This window comes from Etheostoma cragini, chromosome 4 (assembly GCF_013103735.1).
Source record: "Etheostoma cragini isolate CJK2018 chromosome 4, CSU_Ecrag_1.0, whole genome shotgun sequence".
Classification (NCBI taxonomy): domain Eukaryota; kingdom Metazoa; phylum Chordata; class Actinopteri; order Perciformes; family Percidae; genus Etheostoma; species Etheostoma cragini.
The window spans coordinates 6,770,549-6,790,367 of NC_048410.1; the positions used below are offsets into that span (position 1 = coordinate 6,770,549).

Sequence of the window (19,819 nt, forward strand, 5' to 3'; positions counted from 1 at the left end):
GGCTGCTTAGAAATTAAGTGTTAACGAGCAGTTGGACAGGTGTACCTAATAAAGTGGCCGGTGAGTGTATATATAAATAGTTTATATGGTATGCTGACGGCGCCTACATCATTTCCGTCCCCAGCAAAACAGAGCGAAAGCAGAACAGGCAGATAATCCATGTTATGTACTTCTTGACAAATTAAATAAATGTCAGTCTGTGATGTGACGTGCATTCTTAAAAAAAAAAATAAAAAAGGTTTTAGAAATGTCTTATGATATATTGTCTCTTGAGGAGTATTATTCAACTCCTGTTTTTATTAAAGAAGAAAAAGAAAAATCACAATACTCAATACTATCAAATCACAATCCTTCAAGAATCGCAATAAATGAAAATCACAATAAAATAAAATCGGCATTCATGTACTGTGAAAGAATGGACTCGGGACAAAAGCATATTGTCCCAGCACTATTAGTAACTGCCACTTACCTGGCTAGTCCTTTAAGAAACTTGCCCATAGCAATGAAGTCAAGCTGATCAGAGCAGTTGAAAACCACTGTTTGGATAGCCAGGGCCTTTCCCAGATCTTTAGTGGTTTCTGTCTTTCCTGTCCCTGCTGGACCTGCAGGAGCCCCTCCAAACTTCAGGTGTAGAGCTCCTGTCAGGGTCAGGTAGCATCTGAAAGAGGCAGGAAGTTGTGTATTAAAACGAGTTTACATGGTATTCAGGGAAAAAAGTAGTAGAAGTAGAAAAAAGAGTAGACCACATTAGACTTAACAACTACCTGTCAGTGAGCTGGGTAATGACCAGACGTCCGGAGTTACCAAGGTACTCATATCCATACAAAAACTCTGCATTCACTGCACGGATGTACAAGTCATCTTTGGCCCAGTAATATCTACAATGAGTATCAGATCATTGTCAAAATTCTGCACCCACATTATTGCAGAATGATAGTACAAAGTGAACTAACATTAGGACTGACAAAACTTAAATAGCAAAAGAAAATACAAAACAACAAAACAACCAGATAACCTGAGCTGGCTGATCCATTCAAAGGCATTGACGCTTGAGACCTCCTGCTCCACCAGTTTGGCTACAACATCCTTAGCATGGACTTCTATGACGATGAGAGCAGACAGCACAGCTCGTTGCATCCTAGACAGACGTCCTCTTACCAGCTGCACCAAGTCACCCAGCTTCAGAAACAAAATGGAAAATTTGATATTGATATTGATTGTGACAGTGCAAAATGTGAACAATAAATAGCATGTGTTTATTTTCACAAATTAGTTTTTCCTATCATTGTAAGGTGCAGCACCCAAGCCGTTTCAGGCGGCACTAAGCCAAATTAATGTAAAATCAATGTGAGCATCATAACAACCTAAATAACTTTTCTCAGATCAAATGATTCTAGTTGGTCCTAGTTGACTTTTTAGCAAGTTTTATCTTTCGGTTTTTGAGTGTTATTCTATATTATCTGCTCAAGCATTTCCAACGTTTTAGACACAGATATTGTAATAACATTTTCAATTGAAAAACGTCACATTTCCTAAAGGAAGGGCCCCATAACCCCCAATCAGGTGCACCTAAATAGGGATCAACCAATATGGATTTTTTGGTGCCGATGCCAATACCAATTTTTCTTTCATCAGCCTTAGCCATTGAGCGATACGGGCTGCCAATTTTCTTGAGCCGATATTGGTTTTGCTTCCTCAATTTACGTCTTAAAAATGTAAACTCTGCCACACTGGATTTATTTTCGTCCGATTAGATCGGTCTATCGCAACACCCAAATCTTCCAAACACCTAGAGAAAACACTGTTATGGATATTTAAAGATTTATTTAGTTGGAATATGTGCCAGTCTAATACCAAGTTCACACCTGTTTCTGTAGTTGGGGATAAAGGTGACTGGCCAAGTCTCCCTGCTCCAAGGCCTCAGACACCTCAGCAGTCCAGAAGACCTGACAGCCAGCTATAACCACCTGACCAGGCCATGATAATACCCACTCTGCACGAGGTTGCTGAGGGGTCAGAAGTGCACACACAGGTGATACAAAAACTGGACTATTAAAACATGCCTAGAAATTGTATAAAAAACGAAATGCAAGTATAGAAAAAACATCAAAATGAGAGTCAGGATCGCAGACCTCATGGTAGACTTTAAGTGAGCGGTCAATGTTATCCCTCAACGTGGCCTTCATAGATTTCTCAACTTCCCTGAGCCAGTTCTCCACATTTCCAGTAGGCCACACTGGCAGAAACAGCTTCACCTCCTCCCCTTCTCCAGAATACATATGTGTGATCTGTAGATCTGATTGGAATTGAAGCTGAGAACGAACAGAAGTTTCAATCGTATGTGATATGCATGTTATATTTTCATTAATATATAAGCGGAGTAATTGAAAAGAAACAACCAGCCAGAACAAACCTGTGCAATGTTCTCAAAGCATTTGCGCAAGTGCGGTTGTACAGCAGTACAATCTTTAGTCTGGGACAGAATCTCCAAGAGCTCATCATCTGACAGGAAGTAAAACCTACAAACAAATTTTGCAAACAAATACTTTAAGTCTGTGTAATTGACAGTGTGCCATAATTTAGCATGGAAACTAATTTCAGCTCACATATCATCAACATGCATCATTGTTGAATCAAGTAGCCTTTACTTTTCTAATGATATAATCAATTTCCATTTGGTCTTATAGCTACTGCCATTTTAAACAATCAGTTGATGAGGTTGTGGTATTGTATTAAAAAGTGACATCAATGCATATTCTCTCCAGGAAAGGGAGTGTGTAATTATTATCATAGATCTGTTGTAATCACCGTCAGAAATTAAAAGCCAGGGGAATTTTATGACAATTTCTATAAAGCTTACCTGGGGAAGGAGCTTCGTTTTGTCTCCAAGTAATCAACAAGTCCCTTCTGCACCTGTTCTAACAGTGTGTTGCACTCTTTCAGCTTGTCCAATAGATGAGCATCTGGACACAGCTCAATCACCTACAACAAAGTAAGCATCATTATTATCTAGCCCTATGTTTATATCTGTATAAAAACATAACCTTTGTCCATTAATAAGTGTTGTGGAAGCTCTCACCGTGGGATTTTTAAAAGCACTGTTCATGACTCTCCTCCATGTTTGATCCATTTGCTGATATCTTTTTCCCTCCACAGGCAGCTGCTCAATTATATCATCAGAGCTGAAGATAGGCTCCAAGTAAAGCCAGGAGCGCTGGCACGTCAGCCATTCATCAAGCACATCCTGCAAGCACCAGAATAGGACAGACACTGCATCATAATGATACAACACACAAGACCTTAAGTGTGTGTGCGTGTATGCATGTGTACTTGAGTCATTCTCAGCTTGCTCTCCCAAGTGTTGATACGGGCCTCAAAGGTTTTTTTAAAGGGAGAGAAGGACATGCCCTGCGTCATGACAATGTGGTCATCCAGCAACTGCGACGCTTCATCTGGGCTCTTCAAGATGTAGGTGCCTGTCTCTTTGTGGGGCAACACATCAAAGACTATTGTTGACCACTCATTTTCCATCTTTTCCAGGGCCTGAGTGAGAGCGTTTGGAAAAAAAGTATCAGCCACCAATTGTTTTTTTCTGGGAATTGTAGGACTTTATTCCCGACAGGACAGCTTAGACTTAAAATGGCAAAGAGAGGGGAATGACATGCAGCAAAGGGCCACAGGTTGGAGTTGAACCAGCGGCCACTGCGTCAAAGACTAATCCTCTATATATGGGCGTGTGCTCTAGCAGGTGAAAAAATCAGACACTTAGTCTGTTTCAACATAATTTTTTAGATTGTACAAATAAATTGAATAAAATAAGCTGCCCAAATAATGAACAAACTTCGCAGTTCCACAGTGAAACTTCATTCATCACACATCCTACACAAATACAACTTTATAAAACACTTTATTTAGAATGTGACTCCAGTTCAAAGGTACCTGTTCAATGGTGTACTCTTTTCCAGCTACCTCAGCCACATGAGCTATGTCATCCACGTGGTTCTGTAGGCCAAGCTCCAGGCAGCGTGAGAAAGTCAGGTTTGCTTTGGGCTTGAGTTTCATCTCAATGCGTTCTGAAAGCATCTCCCAGTGGCGGTTCCTCATCCCTGGGTTCCTCAGGCCCTGAATCAGAGGAATGTAAGGACGGAAGTCCTCAATCTTGCTGCGGATTACAGATGCCACCAACTGGCAGTCTAGTGCCATGGTAGACAAAGGAAGCGGGCGAAGAAAAGAACATGTTAAACGTTATAACAATCACACTTTGTCAAATTTGAATGGGGATAGACCTACTTGGAATGTCCTTGAACTGTTTAATACATTTGTGCATGGTCTTGTGGGCATCTGTAACACTCCGCTCAAGCTGCTCAGGGTCTATGGAAGACAGTGGGTCATTGAGCCAGCTCTCATGCCAACGTAGCCAATCAGAAGTGGTGGTCCATAGGTCTTTGAAAGGCAGGAAGTCCTTTGCCAGCTTCTGCAGCCGATCATACTGTAACACACAGTGAGATTTCATTGTCAGAAAAAGCATGACAAATGTGTATTCTTTCCCAGTTTGTTCAGAACAAGAGGAAATATTCTGGCATCTGGAAAGACTAAACATATCTAGACATAATTTAATGGATCCTCTTTCACTTACATTAGTGACAGGAACACCAAAAAGACGTTCTCTGTTATTGTAGGTTTGAGCCATTGTCTGACACTCCTTAAGTTGCTTGCTTGTACGCCTGACCTCGTTGGCCACCTCATGGGCATGATCAATGTCTGTATAAGCCGCAAACCCGGCAACCAGCATCTATAAACACAGTTGTGATGATTTATAAGGAAAAAAGATCAAGGGGCACCCAGATATCTCAGTTGGTAAAGCAGGAGCCCATATAAAGAGGTTTTCTCCACGATGCAGCAGGCCAGAGTTTGACTCCGGCCTGCGGTTCATTGCTGCATGTCATTCCCCCTCTCTCTCCCATTTAATTTCTTCAGCTATCCTGTCAATAAAGGCCTAAAATGCCAAAAACAAATCATCTTAAAAAAAGAAATAACACCAAGTACCTTGTGGAACTAACATTTCTAACATTGAAACATACAGTAATAGGCTCTGTCTAGAGTGGATGGATGGAGATTGTTGACAGGGGGTCCGATCAAAAGGAGAATTCTGAAAAAATACAAATCATGAAGGGGGTCTAGTTTCAGATGCAGCTAAATGAGGCTGCGAGACAGCAAGTTGCTGTTGAACAAAAACAAGTAGTTGACTCAGCTGACCTGCAAAGAGTCTATGTGCTCTTCAAAGTTGTTCTGGTCGACCAGCTGGATCTTATGGAAGCGCTCCTCATCCTCCACATTCTGGACAGCTAATTCTTCGATCTGGACAATTATCTTTTGAGGCCACCAAATAGCTGTCCACCTAGAGATGAGTAACTACAACAATCACTCTAATAACGCCTCAGGTCCCTCTATTCACGCTAACCACTATGAACACATCAAATCACTGTTAATCCCACATTAGAAATGCAAACTTAAGTTCTGATTAGTTTTCAAAACATTACCATGGTGATTTTACACTTACTTTTTTTTAACATCTTCATCTGAAAGACAGTAGCAAAGTTCATCTAATAGCTCATAGTCTGACAGGGTCTTGCCAATGAGATCCTGTTGTGGACAGATTGAAATAAGGTTGTCAGAATTATTGACAAAGTAACCCTTCATATGACACTTAACAGAAATAGCCGGTCCACACATGTGCACCTTGTAACTCTTGAGCTGTTCTGGTATTTGCTTTGCCCAGTCCCTCTTTTCAGCCAGTTCTTCAATGCTGTTGGGCTTCTCACGTAGCTTTCTACTTAGTGTGTTGCAGTCTTCACATACCTACACACACATACAAGATCGATGTTAAGGTAGGAAAAGGTCAGTAAATGTATGTCCTGTATAAAACACCAATACATTATATACTATGTAAAATGTTTTTCTAACTTCTAAACAAATTACTTACATTGTCAACCTGTTTGCGTAGCTTCAGAACAATGTGGTCCAGCATTGCACTGGCTAAAGCCTTTTTTTTGTTAGAGAGAGCCTGACGTACCACCTCTACACGGACAACAAATGGACCAATGACAATGGAGGTGGGCAGAGAATGCTCAAGCCTTTCCTTGTCTTTAAGATGTTGTTCCACCTCTTTCTTCACTTCTTGGGATGTCTGTTCTGCATGCATATGAGGTCTGGCAGAGAAGATTTAAAAAGACAAATTAATGAGAAAAGCATGCTGTGCGGAACATAAATCTGACTGACCTTAAACCTTGTAGGAGAACTTGCATACGTAACTTTAAACAAACTTACTTGAGAAGGGTTTCCATGTCCAAATTGTGTAGCTCTAAGTATTTCTCGTATTCAGCAGCATAAGCCCTGAGAGGTATGGCTGCTTGTATCAGGGCATTGCGGACCTTGCCTCTCAGCTCAGTTACTTTTGGTTCATACAAATTCACTGACTCGAGAAACAGATCACCAGCGATGAACAAACTCTGCATCACAAACTGGCATAGACAAGAGAGGATTGTTAAATTATTGTTCCATAGAGTATATTTGTCAATATAATCGTTAATGGATAAAGGAACCTATCATGGAACATGGTTTACATTGCATTTCCATTTTTTAATTCATTGCTCAGTGATTCAGGTTACAGATTTTATTTTACCTTATCAAGCTGTGGTACACTGTACGTGGCCAGAATGGCCTTGTCAAACAGGTCAACAATAGATGTCTCAAAGTTCTCCAATGGAGTGCTGTAATGAACCCCAGTCTGATCCAGAACCAAGTCCACCAAGAAGAGAGGGTTCTTTTTTGGCCTAGTTATAGAGAATGGAGTAATATTACCAACATAATACGAAATATTTAGTAAAATTTACACTTACCAGGGTTCAACATTTAGGTTTTTGTTCACTTGTCCGGTTGGGCAGGTAATTGTTCTTTCTTACCTGCCCAAAGTCCATTTTTACAGGACCCTATTCATTTTTTTGTTTTGTTTAAAAAAACAGAAATCCTGAAAAAAAAGCGTAAAATGTTTACAAAAAAAGTAAAAACAGCAAAGACCAACTCAATTCTTGATTCACCAACGCACATTAAAATCAAATCATTCAACAAGCATTTTACCGACGAGGGCAAGACAACAGTAACGTCATTTATGATACAATGATGCCCGAATGGGAAAGTGGGTTGTTATATTTACTTGCCCGACGTGGCGTTTTACTTGCCCCGGGCCATCAAACAACCCTTATTGTTGAACCCTGCTCATGATCAAACACTCCTTAAAACTGAAGTGAGAATGTAACTGACAAGATATAGGAACAACATAAGAAAACGTGGATGCATATGAACACAAAAGTGTATGAGGAAGATGTTTGCATAAATGTGAATGTGTAACCATGTGCGCAAGCGCATGTTATCCTACTTGTAAGGGCTAGTGATAAGGTCATCCCCCCAGGCCAGGTCAGGAGGACATGTCAGCACACTCTGGCAAGAGTTTAATATCAGCTGAGTCAGGCCAACCAGCGAATTCTGCACAAGGAAGCGCAGGGAGTCCTGCAGGTTAAAGCGCACCACAGCCATCAGTTTGTAAAGCTTGGACATCCTATATATCTCCCAGCGAGATTCGTCCACTTTGTATGAGCCCTCGCCAATATTCCCCAGGTTGGCACGGATGCTGTTGCTCAGGGTGACCATCCACGCCTCTCTAAGAAACAAGCTTATCTGGAGAAAGAGAAAAATATTTGATGCTTTTTTATTTGAAATTCAGATGCCTCATTCTCTGCAAGATTTTTCTTTCTGATCATCACAGTTACATCAACAGCAAAAAGGTATCCATGGTTAAATTTTAATGAAAGGGCCTTTTTTTTTTTACCAGTCAACATTCTTTGCAGGTAAAATGAATGATTCCTTCCATATAATTTGGGGTGTTTTCTTCCATTGTATAGCATTTGAAAAAAACTAATCTTTGACATACAGTATACTGTGAATGACCCGGAATGACAACAAGTTCATGGTCGACGGGAAGACAAAAGAATGGGACGATAAAACAGTTGCTGCTGTTAATCTTTTACAAACGGTTTGATCACAAACCCATTGTCTTAGCATGAGTAGTGGTTAAATCTGCAGTGATGACCAGACAATCAAATAATGCATTCAAATTCTTATTTAAAAAAAATTGAAAGCTACTTTGAAGTTAAAGCCCAGTATCTGCAGAATAAAAAGCTACAATACCTGGGTATGCATTTGGGACTGGATGACCTCAAACTCTTCCAGTCGAAGTGGTTTGATTGAGGTGACATTGAAAAGCCTCATGGTTGCTACTTTGTTGCTCTCAGAGGATATTTCAGATAATGCACGGATCACCTCTGGCTTTGTTAGCAGGGAACGAAAGACAAAAGCAGCTTGGTTCTTCTTATAGGCAAAGTGAGGAACTGGAACGCACCCTGTACATGCATAAAACAACCTAGTTCTTTAGATTCTGGGGGGTAATACATTCATTAATTTTGACACCACTGACTCAATCAAATGTATAAAGGTTAACAGTCTTACCTTTTTGTGGTACATATTCAGGATCCTTCTGTGGGAGGGTGATGCGTGAAAACTCCTCTGGGTGGCTCCTCACTACTTTGTCAAAGCTCATGCGGTTCATTGTATACTCAAATTCCAGATTGACCTCCTTCTCCAGATCCTCTATACACTTTTCCAGACTGCACACATAATATTCCCTTTATTCTTCCTATTAGTTAGCTAACATTTCAACTCAGAGGGATCTATCATAAACAGATACTGAACAAGGAGACAATGACAGCAGTAACATGACATTGACATTACTCACATTTTCAGCCTGAGTCCAGGGGCTGAAAGGGTGTGTCTTTTGATACGCTGGAAACTGGTTGTATCAAGAGATGGTGTTCCCCTCCAGATGGGCATGCAGTCCACAGACAAGTGGTAGAGAAGCAGAGCTTCTGTGTTTTCCCTGCAGTGCAGGGCAAACTGGATCCGTTCGACAAAGACTCGTGGGTCCTCAGCATTAAATACCAATCTGATCCTGGGTACCCAGAACTTAGCGCCTGCTTGCATGGTGTTTATTACTACAAAAATAAAGTAGATGGAAGGCATGCATGGATGGTGAACAAAAAAAACCAGAGCCAAAAGGAAAGTAGGAGACAGTATTGTGTCATTATAATGCAAAGTAAAAACCAACCAGTAGATTTGCTCCTTTTGGATTTCTCATTTAGAATTGGATTTCCTTTTTCATCTGCCAACTCGCTGTTTTGGTGAACTTTCTGTACCAGGTACTGGCATTTCTTCTTACTATAGTCAAGAACTCCAACTAAATGCCAGCTATACTCCTGGGAGAAGTTTTCTGGATCCTCTTCAAAGAGAGAGAAGAAAGTAATCATCAAATAACAGAAAATAATGTCTATCTCTGTTTACACTGTATGTGTCTGAGGAAATTTTACCAGAACAAATCTTTTCATCTGTAGGCAGCAGGGCTTTTGCAGGAATAGGTTTTCGATAAGGTAATTCTTCAGCATTGCCCAGGGCAAGCCAGTCTTCTGGAGTCCGGCAGTCATACTCCTCATTATCAAATACCTAAAGGAAAAACATGGGAAGAATGAGTGTAGGGTTGTGCCGTGCCCCAAAATATGGAATGTAAACAGTAATTGGTTACACAAATGCATAGCAAAATAATTTGCGGCAGTAACAGACATCACCTCCAGGGGGAGGTATGGTGATACAGGATTGTCAGTCATAGTTGCATGCTCATCACTACTGCTCTGATGTCTTGGCATTAAAATATTGGAGTATATGCCTTTTTCTGCCAGGAGTTGTTCAATGTCTAGCTTCAAAAATTCCCTTCGACGTCTATAAGAAAAAAATACAAAACTTAAAAATTAGGCTTAACAACAGGCAGTTAAAATAAACCAATTCATGGACCCCACTAAACAAGCTAATGTACAACCCTACCTGGCTCAGTCATACATGGTGCACACAAACACTGCATACCTCTCAACCTCTAACTTGTGAGGGATCTGGCCAGGAACAGTTTGGTAGGGTATCTGGACCTTGGGTGCATCTCCACCCTTGCAGAAGTAAGAAATCTGCGATTGTTGTGATGTAGGTCCATGGTTGTCCTTTTTAACAATCTTGCACTGGTCAGTTGTAGTTTTAAAGGTTGTAACTAAGGAAAACAGTGCAGAGGGATAATGGTGCTGATATGCTTCTCTTATAAATACATAGCTGGCATATCTGCAATCATCACTGAAAATGTCATATGATACAGTATCTCACCTTTAGTTGTGTTGAGATCACTGAACTCAAAGCTGGATTGACCATGTGACCTCTGCTGGATTCCTGGTCCCGCTGTATAAGACTAATCAAAAAACAGTCTTGGTTTTGGTCAGAGCAAAATGGCCTTCACACACAATCAGAATTTGAAGAGGCATAAGCTAAGGTGCTTTTACCTGGAACTTGAATGCAGTGATGATATCTGAGTAGATGCCTTTCTGTTCATTCACTGAATATTTTCTAATTGGCGGGAGTTTGCACCTGTGACTGAGAGCTGGAGGCTTGGGCTCTGGAGGTGTGCTGGGGGGATGAGGCACCAGGAAACCGAAACCAGGCAAATGTTTCCTTTCCATTCTCTAGCAGAATAAAATAATGTGTGTGTACATAATTAAGATTGGATATAATCCTGTTAGCTTCTTATAAAATATGATGGACTGTATTGTCTCAACTTGCTTAGTCTACATGCAAAATGTGGATTGAAACTGGGTAAATTATATTCAGGGTTCCACATCTGGTTTGCCTGCAGTTTAGTGTCACAAATTCCACTATGGCCACACATCTACAACATTAAATTTAAGGACTTTCCAATCCATGCCCAACTTCCTCAAATTCTATTTAATTTATTTTCTTTCAAAAATATAAAAATGCAAGCACTTTTAATGATCCATGTTTATTTATGGATTTATTTATGGTCTTTTTCTAAAACCTTTGAGACTTGTTTCTCCCCACAAATTTAATTCACACATTTTTAAGAATGTCAAGTATCCGTAGGAAGCATGCAACGTAATGTTTCTGCCCTAGGAGCACCTCACGTAACGTAAGTTACCTAGCTAGCTATTTTGAAAAGGACAATGGAAAATTAACATCCACCGGCGACAGACTTTTGAACTAACCTTAACAATATGACATTTTGTCCGTATGTAACCTTAGGTTTTAACCGGTTTAACCGGGCGCTGCTGCTAGTTAAATAACTTTAACGTTAACGTTAGCTGACTAACAAGCTAGCGAACTAATAAGTCAAGAACCCCAACACTATCGTGTAGTGTTAGCGCTAACAACAGTTACGCACCGTTCAACTACGAGCGTATGCGTTAACTAGCTAGCTAGCTAGCCAAATCACGTCTGGATGAGTCCCCACGAAATTAACAAGTAACGTTAGGTCACGGAACGTTTGCTAAGTTAAATTATGTAAACGACAAAAAAACAAGAATTTTAAACATAACGTTACCTTACTTCAAACTAAACTGCTAGTTCTAACGCTCCTTTTATGTATTCTCAGCATATTGGCGAGCTGAACTTTCAAAATCTCAGTTTCAAAGTGGAAGTTAACTACTGATATGTTGGACGCGGCAACGGTTGTCATGGAGACGAAGACGTGTCACTCCCTACTCTACTGCAGTGAGAGTCAGAGCAACACGAACATAGAAATAAAGTAAACGAAGTTTGTTTACATTGTAGTACTTTTACTTTCACTGAAACAAAATATCTGAATACTTCTCTTATCACTGGAAAGGAAAAAATGTTTAAGTATAAGTAAGCCATCCACGATTAAATAAGTTAATAAAGAAAAAAGATAAGTAGTCCAAAGAATAGTAGCCTAATTCAAGTAATTTAAATGTAGCCTATTAGTAAAATTGTGAGCCTGTCCTCTGTAGAAACTGATAGTTTAGCTACTCTGGAGCAATAGACTTTTATTAAGTAAAATCCTTTCTCATTAAAACAAGTCCCAAATCCTTGATGTTCTCTAACTTCAACTGAAAAAGCAGTTTGAATATGGAAGCAGAAGAAAAGTTTTAGCTTGAAAGAAACACATATATATTTATAATTTCTTGATTTAAGTACACATATCTACTCAAAACTCTGAGTAACCGTCACATAAATTTCACATGACCACTGTTCTCCACAGGTAAGCACAACACTCACATCCCATCATGTTCCTGGTGAAAATAGTGACGTAATGGCAAGAATGGAATTTGATTGGAATGCACACTTGCCAAAATGTTCACTCTTTTCCTTTCAAACTGATGACAGCTTGAATGTGTCCACAAGAGGGAAAACCCCATTGACCCGTGCGATCCTCATACTCCTGGGTCACAAGGGCATCATAACCTTGTCTGTTTCCCATAGCAGCACACAGGCATCATGCACTGCGGCCCCTACTCCTGCCCCTGGCCTCTTTAGTTGAAATCCATCAGAGCAGCCTGAGATTGGGCAGCCAAGCACAAATGAATAGTCTCATGTGTCTAAACCCTCACGTGTCACTTGCAAAGGACTTGCTTCCTCACAGATAGAGATAACTAAGGTAGACTGGGGAGAGGAAAGGAGAGTCATCGAAGAGTTATAGTGTAGCAAATGATCATAGGGACAAAAGTCAGAGGTGACCTACATCACTGTACTCAGCTCTGGGAGAAGATCATGAACCAAAATCTTTACAGTGGAGACAAAGAACAAAGGTTAACTAGACTGACTTGATGTGGATCATGGATACTGGAATTCTGTGCTGCATTAGCCTGTTGAAATGTTTAGTAAGAGGAAATCTTTAGCAAAAGGCCTTTTGCTTCATTGGCTTCTTCTCAATAGAGCTCAGTCTCAATGCAATGATCTCACCCAATGAGGAAGCCTAAACCAAATGAAAGACTTCCCCAAGGGTCTAAATAACCCACATCTAGCAATGACATTATCATATCAGAGTGGCCTCAGCCCTCAAAGCATCCTGACCACAGCAATGTATTAATCATTAGCACATGTCTAAAGGTATTGATTAAATCCAGCCAGAGAGGTTCCAAAGAAAACCTTGTGAGAACCACAAGTCTCTGATGAGGTGGTGGTCCTCAAAACATGGTTGCCTACCAATGTTTGGTTGGTAATAGGCCTACTGTCGCCATCTCTGGAGCCAGGAACCCACCATGGTGACGGGACTTGATTGGACAGATGTAGCCAGCAGCTCTGGGTGAGTGGAACTGATAAAATCCTAATAAGCTTTGTTACAGCTTTGATCCATCCTGTACTTGCCTTTTTCTCACTTCTTGTTCTAACAGTCCAGCAGCAGATATATGCTGACATGAAAGATCTGGCTCGACATCAACCAATGAAGAACATCAATATTAGTCACTTACAGAATCACCCAGATGCACCATGCATTCTCTACTCTCGCTCTCTGTTTCTCTCTCTAAACTGAAATCTTCATGTTATTCATCCACTTCTCATCCTCCCTCTCTCCTACTTTTACAGTACTGGGATGTTGTGAGGGTCTGATATTTTACGCTAATGACATCAGCATGTGCCGCTTACTTTAGCTCCTCCTGAGGGCCAGATGTTGGCTGATGGGATCAAACACTGGCTATCCCCCTGATACTGTCACATTGTTTGGCAAGCCAGCAGGGTTTAGAAGTTGCACATATTCCCACCTACCTTTTGCAGAAACCCACAATCTAACCACTAATGCAGGCACACCCTTAGGTTTTGCACACAGCAATGGAAACATACGAAGGCATGCTGTAGCTTCCAGTACAGTCTCATTAAACTTTCTTTAGAATAGACCGAATTGTTGTTATGTTGTAAGCAAACATCAAAAACAAGCAGGGATCATTTTTTCGAAAGAGCTTTAAAGTCCTACACATTAACACTATGGTGCTATAGGAACAAATAGAACTCCTGGACACATTGTAAGAATAATTTTCAACTTACTTGCACAACCTAATACTCATCACTGTACCCCATTTTCAAAGCATCTTTTCCTCTTTTAAAGGGCATCTGATCTGAGTGATAACACTTTGGTGAATGAATGCCACTGGTGTCAGTTTATAGATAAAACAGAACCACCATGAGGGCAACAAGTGTGATGTTACCATCATAGTGTTTTGTGGCAATGCATTTTACAAGAGTAAAGCTGATACCAGCAACATATATATAGGGCTGCCTTCATGCAGATTTGCTTTTTGACTTTGCCCAGTCATATGAGGTACTGGTCTTTAACAGTGACCCTTGTGCTTGGCTATACATTGAAGTTGCCGTCATGGTTTAGATGATTCACAGGTGTACTCTTGGCATGCCAATAAATACTTGTTTAATGAGCTGAGAAGGGCCCCAAAGAAGCAAAGTGTCCAGACATGAGAGACAGACTGGAACCCCCAGGACCTCAAACAGCTGCATTTGATTTTTCCTCTCATTTGCTACATTTGTTAGTGTGACTTTTAGTATCACAACCATAGTCAAACAACACGGGTCATAGAAATATTCAACAGAATCTCAGTGATGTAAAGCTAAAAAAAACTAACGTTTTTAGTGTGTATTTATGTGAGCATAAATATTATGCTTGTGGCTCCCTGCATCTAACTGATGTTTAATATAACCCAGCTTCATCGTGTTGACCTCTGACCCCCAACACTTGGTAGTTGGTAGTTAGATTTGTTCTGCTAGTTTACCCCTGTGCTAGTCTTGACTGACAACGGTTAATTTACCAGATATTTTTGCCGCCACTGGAAGTTCTGCAGGATTTCCCTCACTTTCCGCTTTCTTTGTGTTAACTTTAAACTCTGGTTGCATCGAGGAACATTAACCGAGACCTCTGAGCAACATTACACGCTGCAAGTTTTGAAGAAGATTTGGATCGTGCAAAAAGGAAGGCCCACTTGGTTTGTTCAGGGACTGATTAAAAAGATTTGCAAAGAAAATTTACTCTCTAACTGGGACCTTTTGGGACCCACTGGTGGGGATTTGCTTTGGACAAAAGAGCAAATGACGTATAACCATGTATCCAGTTAATTTATATAGCTCATGCTATTGGATTTTGTGAACACTTAAATTCATTTAAAACTGTATGTGCTGGTTAAAAATGTTCCACCAAAGCAAGTTCCTTCCTGAGACTATTTCGAAGAGCCACGCTTGCTGCGTCGTGAAGTATGATTGGTTTAAAGAAATGCAAACAACCCCTGATTGTTTTTCTCTCCTATCCAGGAATGTTTCCTCCTAGTGCCAGAACTTCCTCCGCAGAGTTGTAAAGATAGGTCTGGTAATGCCAGCCAAACTGCAGTTTCTTTGAATTCATAGGTCTTTGAGACGGTTAAAATAAAATGTTATGTAAGCCAAGTCACTATGTTTTCTCTAAGTGGATCTGTGAATACGAGCTGGAAGAGTACAAAAGCTGTGAGTGGAATCTATAATTGATATTCAAATTTTTTTTGTGGTTGGGTGATCAAAAGCAGAAAGAAAGAGTTGTGAAGACGTGTCTGTTTTCATGTATGTGCATGCTTGTGTATGTGTTTGTGCATCACAAATGTACTGTATATCTTGAGCTTATTAGTCAATGACATTATAAACAGATGTAAAGAAGTCAGACAGTGACACAAGACCAGAGGGGCCAGTGTGTGCAAGTGTGCTTGTGGGTGGGAGGATAATTTGTTGTCCAATATTAAACAAGAGTTTCAGATATAAATATCACTGCTCAGCTGAAGCCTCCTCAAGTAAGCCGTTCTTTAATAATCCCGACATTCCTCCTGGTTAAGAATTAATTAAACTTAATAAACTTAAGCTTAACTATTTTTAAACTTATTAAAAATAAATGGAAACAGTTCACCATAGTTTCCACTTGCACATCCCACAAATCTACCCAAAAATCCACACACAAGCTAACAGATGCACACATTATTGGTTTGGCAGTCTGCCCAAGTGCTTCACTGAGGCTTTGATTTGTCATCCTGCCTCATCTGGCCTCTATCAGATTCTGGTCTGACAGCTTAATCACTGTCATGCATCCCCTCTTATCAAAGAGGTAACATGCAACCTAAACCTATCATGCTAGCACACTCTCAACACAAAACCTAGTTGTGCATGTGCATGTTAACCAACTTTTAAACAGTTTCTTTGTGCTTCTTAAAAGCCCTCCATGACATGCGGATCCTATCACACATTTGCTGGAAGACACTTTGTTTGTGAGCTGTCCACACTCATTACCGTGCTCACACAATGATAATAAATTAAAGCAACACACCAACTGAAACTACCCGAAAAATACAATCCTCTTAGTTTTATTGGACTTGAACTGTAGAACTTTGCAGTTGACCTATCACTTTGACCTTTTAACTGCTGCCACTTGCCAGGACACTCTTGTAAAAGAGAGTTTTAATCTCAAGGAGTTTTTAATCCTGGTTAAATAAAGGTTTGAATGAATGAACGTCAACTGACAAGCTTCAGGGTAAAGTATTTAGGAATTTTTGTATGATTTTAAAAAGTGCAACTATAAGCTAGGACTAGGGCTGAACGATATTGTGTTTTAGCATCGATATCGCGATGTGCGCATGAGCGATAGTAACATCACAGGACGTTGCGATGATTACGTTAATACTTTTTTACTGCTTGATAAAAGAGTAAACTTTCACTGTTCTCCTTTTACATGATTATTACCGGCCAACCCTTCCCATTGAAGACAGGTAGCCATGTGGGCAACCTGTGTATGTGACGTTAGTCCGACGGCATTTATTGGTATGGGAAGTGAGGCTCTCATAAAGTACCGTAGGCAACAGCTACCGCGGACACAGTGATGCGCATAGTTTTGATGGGTACTCAGTGAAGCTACAGCAGTCAGTGTTTTATGTTCGCTGCAAATACAAACTAAATCACTTTAATGCAACATAATCACAATGTCTCCTGGCCATTTCCCCTGCAGAAAGCTGCTGCCAGCCAGCCTTAAGCTAATATAGTTAGCCTAAAGTAACTAACGTTACGGTTCGGAGCTGAGACGCTGGAAATCTACAGAAGTCTGTGTCTAATCTAACGTAATGTACACTGTTTAGTTGTTCTTGGATACACAGAGTTTGTTGCTAGTGCGCGTGACATGCAGGTCTGATCAATTTATCAAACTATCAAGCTGGCCCCGCTAGTCGACCACAACCTGAAATTCAGAGGAAGTAACATGCATGCAATGTTAATATCATTTTAAGTCTCGATTGATAGTATCATATGAAAACAATGGTGTCATGCTAGTCAACCAGTGGAATTCTACCTGATTTCCCTCTCCAAAACCACTTCAGAAGAGTAACGTTAGTCACAGCGCTACTTGCTTTGGTGTTTGTAAAGCATTAAAGTTTAACAAATGGTTCACATTAGAAAAGATGCTTTTTCATTTTTATCTTCTGTGTACATGCACTCCCCTACAAAATCACAGCAGTAGTCGAGAATGAGTTATTATTTCTAAATAGAGCTATTTATTTAATCTTTAAAAAAACACTTTTTCTTTTTTCATATCGCAACATATCGCACGGAAAAAAATATCGCAATGTCAGTTTTCTCCAATATTGTGCACGCCTAATCAGGACTATGTACTTTATATTGTAAAAGCAACGAGTTTTTCTCCAAAAGTTCAACAAGATAATTAACTCTGACCTCAATGTTTAAGTCAAGCACACCCCATTAACCATGGCAATTACTGGTTGCTCTTGTGGCCACCGGATAACGTCATATTAGATCCTACTGTGTGTCATTATAGTCTCCATAACAACAATACCATAACAAACTACTGGCATAAACTTGATGGTTTCAAATACACACACACACACACACACACCAACTGAATAGATCCTTTTGGAGAATCAAATCAAGCTCTGATCATGTTGGATTGTGATCGACGCCTGATCAATGAAGTGTTATAAATAGGATATACAGTATATAGTGATATGGCATCCATAACAACAATGCCATTACAAACTAAGACAGTTTGTTATGTTTTTTATGCTAAACTGAGACTTTGAATTAGAAAAATAAGTGATGTGTCAATAGAACAACAGAACAACAATGCCATAACGACACATTTAAATGAGACTAGCATAAACTCGATAATTCCAAATCCACACACACCGACTAAATAGATGTAATATTTGGAGAGATAATGTTGGCTGGTGAGGCCTAAATGCAATACACTCATGTAAGGAAGCAGCACAATCCTCTATATCCCTGCATGGAGGAATACATGAGCAGATAAACACAAAGCCTGAAAGATGACATGGAGGGAGAAGGAGATGGTAAAGTGTGGGGTGACACCATGTGCTCAACACACAAGCAGTCGGGACAAACATTGAGGATTATAAGGGCAGGAAGAGGGAGTCCCTGTTCATCTGACCCTGGCCCCTGTTAAGCCCTGTAAATAAGAGAAAAGGGAGAAATTAGAGAGGGAGTCAGGTAGGAGATCACTGGGACCTTTCTTGGTGGGTATTTGACCTCTTGCAACTTGGGGCCATCATGAATATACACACTGAACATTGAGAGAATGTATTTGCTGAGGTAGAAGAAAAAAAAGACATTTTTCTCTCAGCCCTGAGAATGTAACACGTTAACTGCAGTGTGGATTGTGTTGTTTATCCTCCTTGATATGCTCCCGCTCTAAACTAGCACATTATTGGATGTGGCTGGCTCTGCATTCCTTTATCACAGACAAATACCCTTACTGTAACTACAATTTTAAGTCAATTAAGAATTCAATGTGTTTCACATTTTGAAGGCGAAATGAGCAACCAAACATAGTTTACTTGCACTTGAACCAGCTGCTCTTAAAATATTTATGGCAAACCTTGACCTCAAACCTCACTGACGTATTCTGGTGCCTTTGCAGAAATCAGATAGCAGTGTGTACATACAGTACAAACTTCTTTCAGAACCAACCTTGATTCTGTTAATGAAGCAAACAGACCACACTGATGATTTGACTCTATGTTTTATCCATTATCATTTTTCCTTAAACACCCAAATGCACACAGGTCCTCACATCCTGCAACCTGTGAAAATTTGTGAATCTCATTGCTGTGTGTCCCATTGAGCCAGAACCAAATCCAAGTGAGTACAAAGCAGCCATGAAGTATGTCTGCATGCTTACTGCATGTGCACTAACACAATCAGATAACAGCTAATTCCTCATAAATGGCATTACCCTAATCTACCATAAAGCTATTCTTAGCAAATACTGCACCACTGGAGTGTGACGAAAGGAGAAACTGAGATGCCAGAAGACGGAGATCCTCCGGGTTTTTATTGTGTGGAGGCCTGCCAGATACTATATCTGGTGTTGAAAGTGGAGAGCAGGAGGACAGAGGGATGAAAGGAAACCTCAGCGAGGGGTGAACAAAGACAAATGTACAACATACAGAGATAGGGTTATATATGAGTTAAAAGACTACTGAAAAGGGAATAAAAACCTTAGTAGGGAGATGCCTTTAAAATCAACACAGATGGACAAATGTCAGATTAATAAGGATTGACGACTGGGACAACATTATGTGAGTAATCTACTGCTTGCTACTCCTAAACATTATATTGTATTTTCGGTCAGTACAAACATCAAACCATATGTCATTCCTTATTAATTCTGTTTGTTCTTCATTTTGGGGAAAAGCAAGTAGTCAGGTCTGTAAACCATTTGTATGACATTTAAGACATTCAAAGAAACCAATGCTGTGTGTCCATTCCATATTTCTGAGCCTTCAGTATTCAAAGTTGAGCCAACAAAACCAAAGAGACATGGTGTTTA

The 19,819-nt window shown here is 40.1% G+C and overlaps 1 protein-coding gene across 1 annotated transcript in view; it reads right to left on the bottom strand.

The window, feature by feature from the left end:
- dnah1 (dynein, axonemal, heavy chain 1) overlaps window positions 1-10,658 on the bottom strand; it is a 35,056-nt gene extending 24,398 nt beyond the window's left edge. Inside the window, exons 1-28 of the mRNA XM_034868322.1 lie at window positions 10,482-10,658; window positions 10,309-10,390; window positions 10,024-10,198; window positions 9,732-9,882; window positions 9,477-9,609; window positions 9,218-9,388; window positions 8,849-9,104; window positions 8,563-8,720; window positions 8,245-8,456; window positions 7,436-7,734; window positions 6,683-6,833; window positions 6,328-6,521; window positions 5,984-6,209; window positions 5,740-5,859; window positions 5,561-5,643; window positions 5,257-5,398; window positions 4,637-4,792; window positions 4,291-4,489; window positions 3,940-4,193; window positions 3,331-3,543; window positions 3,080-3,244; window positions 2,861-2,982; window positions 2,414-2,519; window positions 2,133-2,312; window positions 1,866-2,006; window positions 1,016-1,179; window positions 765-878; window positions 470-658 (exon numbers count right to left, since the gene is read on the bottom strand). Of these exons, the coding sequence (XP_034724213.1) occupies window positions 470-658; window positions 765-878; window positions 1,016-1,179; window positions 1,866-2,006; window positions 2,133-2,312; window positions 2,414-2,519; window positions 2,861-2,982; window positions 3,080-3,244; window positions 3,331-3,543; window positions 3,940-4,193; window positions 4,291-4,489; window positions 4,637-4,792; window positions 5,257-5,398; window positions 5,561-5,643; window positions 5,740-5,859; window positions 5,984-6,209; window positions 6,328-6,521; window positions 6,683-6,833; window positions 7,436-7,734; window positions 8,245-8,456; window positions 8,563-8,720; window positions 8,849-9,104; window positions 9,218-9,388; window positions 9,477-9,609; window positions 9,732-9,882; window positions 10,024-10,198; window positions 10,309-10,390; window positions 10,482-10,658 (4,733 nt within the window). The remainder of the gene's footprint in view (window positions 1-469; window positions 659-764; window positions 879-1,015; window positions 1,180-1,865; window positions 2,007-2,132; window positions 2,313-2,413; window positions 2,520-2,860; window positions 2,983-3,079; window positions 3,245-3,330; window positions 3,544-3,939; window positions 4,194-4,290; window positions 4,490-4,636; window positions 4,793-5,256; window positions 5,399-5,560; window positions 5,644-5,739; window positions 5,860-5,983; window positions 6,210-6,327; window positions 6,522-6,682; window positions 6,834-7,435; window positions 7,735-8,244; window positions 8,457-8,562; window positions 8,721-8,848; window positions 9,105-9,217; window positions 9,389-9,476; window positions 9,610-9,731; window positions 9,883-10,023; window positions 10,199-10,308; window positions 10,391-10,481) is intronic.
- Window positions 10,659-19,819: the final 9,161 nt, after the last annotated feature.